Source organism: Equus quagga, chromosome 15, assembly GCF_021613505.1.
Source record: "Equus quagga isolate Etosha38 chromosome 15, UCLA_HA_Equagga_1.0, whole genome shotgun sequence".
Lineage (NCBI taxonomy): Eukaryota > Metazoa > Chordata > Mammalia > Perissodactyla > Equidae > Equus > Equus quagga.
In genome coordinates, this window is record NC_060281.1 from 25,454,111 (window position 1) to 25,462,790 (window position 8,680).

The following is an 8,680-nucleotide window of genomic DNA, read 5'->3' on the forward strand; positions in this document are numbered from 1 at the left end:
CATCCAGTTATACTGACCTCCACAACGTTCTGTGAGTAGGTCAAGTATACATACCACTTGAGGTCTCAGGACCTTTGCACTTGCTGTATCCTCCAACTGAAACACTCTTCTGCAGATATCTACATGCCTCACTCATTTCATTTAGGTCTCTGCTCAAATGGCAACTCCTGAGAGAAGTCTTCCCAGGTCATTTGCTCTAAATAGTCCCAGCATTCCTATTCCTTACTTTACTTTTCTTCATAGCACTAACCAGTACCTGACATTACATTAAACATAAACATGTGGTTACGCATTTGTCTTTCCATTTATAACATAAGTGCTAAGAAAAGAGGGGTTTATTTCATTCACTCCAACACCTCTAGTGCCAAGTAAAATACTTAACACATAGCAGGCTCTGGATAAATATTTGTTAAATGAATGAAAGACTCCATTCTAGTTTGTCTAGTTTATTGACTCAAACTCACCAAGATCCAAGAAATATTTCAGCCTCAATTATGTGAGTGGCTCTTAGCCAGAGGCTTAGAGCTTTAAAAATCCATCTAACAGTCCCTGACCGGAAGTGTGACCTTTGGGTGAGCATCTATTAGAAGAGTGCACAAGGCAGCCCTCAGGGTAATAGAAATGTTCTTTATTCCGGAAGAAGGTATATAGGTGTATCCATAAGTACAAGCCTATTTAGCAGTACACTTAAGATGTATTTTAAGTTTCACTGGAATAAATTTTTTTTTAAGTTTCCGATCTATCTAGACACATCAACAGGTAGTTTCCATCGTGGTTCGAGCGATGATAGACGTCTGCACGGCCCGCCTGCCAGACGAGCAGCGAGAAAGCCTCTCCAAGTGCAAAGATCGGTAAGCCCGTTAAAAGGGAAAGTGGACGCTGCCTTCCTTCGGACACCAGAACCTCCCAGAGATCAAGGGCCTTCTTCAACGCCCTGGGACCACCTTCTCAATCTGGCGCCCAAGATGAGCGCTCAACTGCTCAAGAATGCTCCACCTGCTGGGGAACAGATCCCTGAAGAGAGATGGAGCCAGGGGCAAGAGAGAGGAACAATGGGGCAGTCTGTATGCTTCAGATTCTGAACGATGCAGCGTGAACGTGCCCACAGCGTCCACGCGGTTTTGGAGGAGACTGTTAGCCATACAGCCGGCCCCGGAACTTCACAAACCAGTGCACGCGGAGCCCCAGGGCCACAGGCCCCGAGCGCGCACGCGCAGCACAGAGCCTTCGCTACGCAGGCGCACCGCGGCCCTGCGCCAGGCAAAGAGGAGGGCCGGAGACCGCAGGCGGGCGCGCGCTGCCGGGCGTGGGGGAGCGACGGCCGCGCCATGGAACAGCGGTTAGCTGAGTTCCGGGAGGCCCGCAAACGGGCCGGGCAGGCGGCCGAACCCAGCCCTTCGAGGCAGAGCGCACAAACCTCGGGAGAGAAGGCGGAAGCAGCTGCGACTCCAAGGGCAGCCTCAGGCTGGCTAAAACGGTTTCTGGGGTGGAAACCGAGGCCCGCGAGTGCCCAGACCCAGCCCAGCGTCGCTCAGGTGAGAGAACGAAAGCCTCGGCCCGAGACGGGGCCTCAGCGCCGCAGTCGTGGCCTCTCCGGAAACTCCAGCCGAGGCCCCGCCCACCATGTGACGGCCTTCTAGCCACGCCCCCTCCTCTGGTTCCCGGCTGGGCTGGGGCTGCGGGCGCCTCCGGCCGCTCGGGGGCGGGGCCTCGCGTGTCCTAGCCCTCGTGTCAGCGCTGATAACGTGGCTTTGACATTTTCTTTCCAGTGTGGAGCCCACGCAGATCCTGTTTCCAGGCGGGAAGCGAGGGTCTAAGGTCCTGGAAGAAAGCACTCCTGCCCTTGAGTGATTCACAGCGAGCTGAGTTATCGTGACGCCCTGTGGCTTTCCACAGCCGTGCCGAGCCACAGCCCTCTGCTAATGGAGGGGAAAAGGTCTAATTGGATACTCATAAAAAGTGGCTGTAATTAAGGCTTGCATTTGATTTCGCACCTGGGCCACATGCAGCCAGTAGACCAAATAGCCTGTGCTTTAGAAATAGAAAACTTGTATTCAAACTAGTGTTTGAATGCAAAACTTGCAAAAGTGTGGCAGCTGTAACTGCCAGTGATGGCGTATGCCTATTGTGCGTCACTGTTGAACTAGAGAAGCTTATTCAAGGTCAATAAGGAATATCCAAGGCGAAATCAATATTTAGATTAGTATGATAGTCTTTTTACCCTTTAATTCTTTGGTAATCTCTTATTTTGCTGATAAACTTAGCATCTCTTGGTAACTTCATTTAGTTTTCATTCAGGAGTAAAAAGGCAAGGTGGCTTGCATGTGAGATTGGAGCCATGTGGGAATACAGGACAAAACATTAAGGGAAAATCAGTGCTTTGAGACAATCTGTGACAAGGCTTTTTTACCTCAAAAGTGTAATAAGAGCCAAAAATTCCTTTTAAAAATTAAAAGGTACTGGAGCAGAAGTGTGCTTTACTCCTCTTAAAGTTATTTCTCTTCAGTTTGTTTATTATCGCACAACGTCTGGTTTTGGGGGATTTTTTTTAAATCAAGGAGAACTTATTTCTCAGTTTTGATTAGATATTATTCTCCATGACACGAAAGGTTCCAGCTGACTTGCAGAAACAGTGTGGCAGGATTCAGACAATCCGTTTACTTGCGGGCAGTTTGTGTCAGGATAACTTTGTTGTTGATTAGAACTCACTGAGCACAGTTGCTTGAGATTTTAGAATCCACTTCCCCTACCCTTTTTCCTCCCCACAGTTAGAATACAATGTGTAACCCACACAATGGGTTTTGACTGTATATCTCATTTCCAAAGAAATATGAGATTACTGAGGTGGACCCAGAGAAGCCAAACTTGGAGAAAGCTTCCATGGTTAAAAACCCAAAAGCTGATGCCCTGGCAAAAGGATGAGAGAAGTGCTGGACCTCCAGTTGCTTCTTATTAATCACTCTGTTTTTCATAAGGGACTCTGTTTTAAGCTCATTGTCATGGACTTGGTTGTCATTCCTGGGTTTGCTCTGATGTGAAATTTCTCATTAAATTCTTTTTTTTCTAATTTGCAATCCATCTCTACCTAATAATTTTGGTGGCTTGCCAGAGATTTCTTTAGCCTTCTTTTTGTAATTGCTTCTTTTCAGGAGTCATTGATAAGGAAGCATCCACATCCCCCTTCCTCCACGCTCAAATTTAGCTTGGGGAAAAGCAGTCCCTCAAATAAAATATTTCTTCCTGTGACAAGCTTCTACTACATTAGGACAAAAATGCTTGTAACTTTTTTTAATCCTGCAGAAACCCCCCGTCTCCCTCCCCAACCATATCCCACACCAGCCCCCAGTGCAACATGTCGTCCCAGGGTCCACTGCCCACACTCATCCTGCAGCTCCTCACCTCCAGGCCTGGGCGCAGGTTGTCCCACAGCTCAGTGCTCTCCTTCTCTGGAGTCACCTGGCTAAGCACAGCCTTTGCATCACCCCCTCAAAGCCAGGGGTCATCTTTTAATTTCTTCCTGTCCTTCACCATCATGTGTTCATTCAACAAAATCCTTTCATGTGCCCGCTGTGTTCCAGCTCCTGTCCTAAATCCAAGGAGAAAGTGTAGTACAGACAGATAAAGCCCTCCTCTCACAGGTCTTGCATTTGAATTTGAAGAGGCAGGGACAGCAGGCAATAAACAAAGGAGCAGAAGGATGAATGCTGTGAAAGGGGAAGAAAACCAGGCTAGTGTGATAGTGAATTGGGGGGTGGGTGCAGAGTGCTACTTTAAATGGTGTGGGCAGGGAGGACGTCCCTGAGGAGGTGACATTTCATAGGAAGGAGCCATTCTTGCAGAAACCTGGGGACAAGGTGAAGGGCACATGTGATGACATTTTTGCTGAGGTTTGTAAGAGAAGAGGGAGCCAGCCAGGTGACATGAGGGGGAGGGGACATTCCTCCCAGAGGGAACCACAAGTGCAAAGGCCCTGAGGTGGGAAGCAGGTTGGTATTTGAGGAGATGTGCTGTGACAACCACAACACTTCCACACACAGCTTTCCCAGCAGAAGGTGCACTGGCACCAAAGCAAATGCCAAGTGAGGCAGAGGAATTCCCACATCCCTTCTCTCCCTTGTTTGTTCTCTGTGCCAGTTCATTTACCCCCTTCCCCCACCCCATCTCCTTCTAGCTCTCTAACCCTTCCGTTGCCATCCCCCATGAAGACCCCTAATCAAGTACAAAGAGCCTTGGAGGGAGACCATCCCAGGATCCTAGACCAACCTCATTTCTGCCTATCACTAGCTCTGTGACTTTAGAGGAATTAATGTCTCAATGTTTCCTTATCAGTAAATTGGGAATAATAACACCTGCCTCCTGGGTTACAGGAGCTCAGGCGTCTTGCAGGCACTCAATAAGTGGTGGCCATAAGCATTATTCTTTTTATACTCCCTCAATAATAAAATAAATTCAGTTTACTGTGAATTTCAAGTCATACACATTCAAAATGTATTCTGTATCCATCAACCCATCATTTCTCTCCAACTTGTGTGTCACCACCCTAGTCTGTGCCTGGTCCTCTCTTTCTGGGCCTCTGGCAGGAGCTACTAGCGATTTCCCTGCTTCTGCTCTTGCAGCCCCTTTCTCTCCGTGGCAGCCAGAGTAGTCTTAAATATCAATCCGACCGTATTAGTTCCCTGCTAAGACCTGCAGTGATTTCCTCTTATGCACACTGGTCCAATCTGAAAGGGACGTTTATTTATTTAGTAAATGTATGTGTCCTGGGGTTGGGAGGGGAGTGTTGCTGATGATATGTTAAGGGCCTTTCCAATCTAACTGAAAAGGTAATAATTACAATGTTGGTGCTAAAAAAGGAGGTTCTAACAAAATAGAATTTCTGAAGCAACATAAATCAAATTACCTGTATTTTTTATTGAGACCAAATGATATTTGTTGTCCCCTTTTAAATGATCATGTGAAGAGCAGGGGATATAGCTGAAGAAATGAACCAAAAGCTCTGCATTGAGAACCTCTGTGTGGGGTGCTGTGTTTGGCTCTGGAGACACCAAAAGATAATATATGGCAGTCCATGGCTTCATGGTAACAATCTAGGGACATTTGTGACCTATATTAAAAGAGCGAGACTTCAGTGCTGAATAGTTTGGTGCTCAACGAGAAAGAGTGCCAGTTAGTGCTCCAGGAGGCAGAGGGGGCGCCCTCCTTGATGGCCGAGGAGGTCAGGGCATCCACAATTCACTGGTCATGCTTTCTTGGAAGGAAGTCAAGGAGCTGGGGAGCGGAGAAGAAGCAGAGGGTATTCCAGGCCGAAGCTGGCAATGGCTTTGGGTAGAAAGCCCACTTGAACTGCATAGAGGGTTCATGTGTCGAGCAATACATTGTGGATTGTGTTGTACAGGAAAAATTGTAGACTATTGTTTTGCAAACTGCAAGTCATGACCCATTAGTGGGTGGTGAAATCAATTTAGTTTAAAGTTTAAAAAATAGAAGAGAAAATGAGAGCTTCATATAGTGAAGGTATTTGTTGATTTGTGAAAGTTTTTTTTTCTGTTACACATATATATGCTGGCTCACAGTACAAAATGTATTTCTTATTGTGGGTCATACCCAAAAAAGTTTGGAAGATACTGGACTACAGATCAAGCTCCCTAAAGCTACCTAAATACCTGTGTCTCCATTAGCACCCAGCGCAGAGGCCAATGTCCTGGCATTTCTGTCTGCTGAGTAAATGGAAAGCCTTGGATTCCAGCCCAAGGAGTTTAAATTTTAACCTGCAGGCAATAAAAATGTGAAGGTTTGTGAGCAGGAGGTTGATGGGTGTCTTAGGAGATTCATTTAGCAGCCGTACATAGGATGGTTTGGGGAGGGAGGCGGGAGGAGGCTGGGAGTCTAGTTAGAAAACACTGCCTGGGTCTGCGGGGAGTAGGATGGTCACAGAGGATGGAGAAGTTGTGGCTATAACAGTGATTTTTTTCTTTTTTATTATGTGGAAGGGATTTTTGTTTCCTGTTTCTGGTATAGTCCTCATTTTAGAATCATGTCACTCACAGAATTTTAGCTCATCTAATCAAATCAACAAACATATCGATTCTGTGTGCAAAGCATACGCATGGCTGTCGCATGATCAGTTACAGAGGAGCTTCTGTATGGGGCACAAATTAGCTCTTGTTAGCAGCAGACTAATCTGAGGAAATGTCTCCCGTGAATGGGAATCCATTTGAATAGTGTAAGGTTTTTATTGGGTCGCATCTCACTAAGTGCTGATCAGTTTTGATTCAGTCAGAGCAGGGCGCATGAGCTCCTTGGAGATGATTGTTTTAGAGAGCAGGGCAGGAAAATAGAAATCAATGAGCCGGAAGCCTTCCCAGAGTGCTGAGAGCTGCCTCTCTACACTGGTTCTCAATCTCTCAGCCCCATGCCCCTTTATTCTTACTTCTGTTTGTTTGTGTATCCTAGGAAGCCGCTCAGCCTGGGAGCAGCACATCACAGCCACCACGGAATACAGCCATTCCTCTGCCATCGCCACGGGACCAGTCTATCCTGACCAACATCACCTTCTTGAAGGTTCTTCTCTGGCTGGTCCTGCTCGGACTGTTTGTGGAACTGGAATTTGGCTTGGCTTATTTTGTCCTGTCTTTGTTCTACTGGATGTACGTTGGGACACGAGGCCCGGGAGAGAAGAAGGCGGGAGAGAAGAGCGCCTACTCTGTGTTCAACCCGGGCTGCGAGGCCATCCAGGGCACTCTGACTGCGGAGCAGTTTGAGCGCGAGCTACAGTTTCGACCCCTGGAGGGGAGATAGGACCAGGCTCTGCTGTCCTGCAGCTGGCCTCCACGTGGTCAGCTTAGCCCCAGGGCGTGGACTTGTGGGCTTGATTTCAGGTGCCCAAGACTAAGGGCAGCGTGCAGGTTAGCCCTGTGAGCACGCGGTTCTGCATTCTCTCCCTGATCTTCCGCTGCAATTTTTTCTTTGAACTTTGCTTTGGTTTTGGTGAAACTCCCAGAAAGACACTTACTGTGGGTCTGACGCAATTTATAAAAATTACGTACAAAATAATTAAAAAAATAAAGGAGACCCGTGTCTCATTATTTGAGAGAGGTGATTTTAGAGCACTAGGAAGGCACTGGGGACATAGCTGTTTGAAGTCATGGTCGGGTACATTGGGACTGTGCATTCAAAGTGAATGTTCTCTTTCAGTCCTTTCATATTTATAGCATTTTTCCCCCTAAGAAGCTTAAATTGCAAGTTTTGTTTTTTGGGTTTTGTTTTTATCTCTTCCTGCTTTAAGGCTTGCTTTTTCGGTCATTAATGATTTTGAAAAATAAAATATCTTTAAAACGTGTACTTTTCAGCAACAGATCCGCATTGCCCATCACCACCTTCCACTCTCCTCTGTTACTCTGCGCCCACTCAGTGAAGGAAGAGAAGAGAAGAGAAAGCCCTAGGTGACAGGTGTGGGGAGGGATTTCACAAAGCCAACACTGGTAGATTTGATGAGTGGTTGTTAATGATAAACTCAGCAAGAAAAAATTCTTGAGTGTGTAGGGAGGTGCCTCTGGAAGTGAAACTCCAGACTTATTGGCTGCTTGGGCTGTTTCTTATATTCTGGGGCTTTGGAGTAAGCAGTCCCTTCGCCTGTGGGCTTCTGGTGAGAAATCAGGTAAACAGTGGTCATCCAGGCACGCTGTCACAGTCCCTTCCTCCTCCAGGACAAAGCTAGAGCTTGCCTTTGTTAAGATTGCGCAAAGCAAACCATTAAATACTTATTTTATGGATCCTACTGATGAGTAAGAGGAATCTAGTTTTAAAGCAATAGTTTTTTCCGAACGTAAGATTTTAAGAATTAACGATTCCCCAGTAGATTTTCAACTTCAGAATTCAGTTATTAATTCTTATATTCTGAAAGTAACTTTAATATTTATGAGATGTTATTAAGTAATGGAGGCCTGTTGTTAATTCTTTTGTTCTTGCCTGATTTACTTATTAGAGCAAAATCTTTGCTCAATTTAATTAATTTAACTTTTATTCATTGAATGCCAACACTTTGCTAGGTGCTTCACATATGATAAAAAAAAAAGCAGACGTGTTCCCAGTTCTCCAAGCATGCAGTCTAGCTGGAAGTGGGGTGGTGGACAAAATAATCCAGGCACTTCCAATGATAGAGTGAGGCACATTTCAGTGATGGGGGAGTGCCGAGGGACCTTCTCATTCATCACACTTGTGGCCATTCACCCCTGTGTGCTTCAACCCTTGTTGAAAATTCCTCCATTACGCATTGCTCCTCTCTCCAGCCCTTTGCTGGTGAGAGTTTGACTGTCCCTCAGTCATCCAGTTGAACAGAAGATCCCTTTAGCTCGTAAAGAAGTCTTTTCTCCCGTGACTTCTGTCTGAACTGGACCTGTAGAAAGTGTGGGAAACAGATGACTCCCTATTAAACGTGCAAGTTTTGCTCGTATTTAAGATCCATGATTTTGTTTCCTAATTTACTTTCTTAAGGCTTCCTTCATTTCCCTGATGTTTAACTTGGCCTTTTCCACTTCATAAAAGCCAAGGACAGGGAAGAAACCTCCCTGATCGAAGATTCACTGCAATGCCCAGGGCAGTAAGCACTGTTCTAGGAAAGAATTATTTTGCATTTTAAAAAGGTATAATTCAAACTTTCACCTAAAACAAAGCACCTATA

General features: G+C 46.0%; 1 protein-coding gene across 1 annotated transcript; it reads left to right on the forward strand.

Moving 5' to 3' along the window:
* The first annotated feature begins 476 nt into the window (after positions 1 to 476).
* SAYSD1 (SAYSVFN motif domain containing 1) lies at positions 477 to 7,341 on the forward strand. Its single transcript, XM_046640404.1, has 2 exons — positions 477 to 1,535; positions 6,454 to 7,341. Exons 1-2 carry the CDS (start codon positions 1,086 to 1,088, stop codon positions 6,796 to 6,798), a joined length of 795 nt encoding a protein of 264 aa, XP_046496360.1. The 5' UTR covers positions 477 to 1,085; the 3' UTR covers positions 6,799 to 7,341.
* Positions 7,342 to 8,680: the final 1,339 nt, after the last annotated feature.

Bases quoted from the DNA above. Each gene is read 5' to 3' on its own strand.
- SAYSD1 (XM_046640404.1), top strand. From the start codon at position 1,086: ATGCAGCGTGAACGTGCCCACAGCGTCCACGCGGTTTTGGAGGAGACT. The intron at 1,536-6,453 runs GTGAGAGAACGA...TGTGTATCCTAG, and splicing joins CCCAGCCCAGCGTCGCTCAG to GAAGCCGCTCAGCCTGGGAG.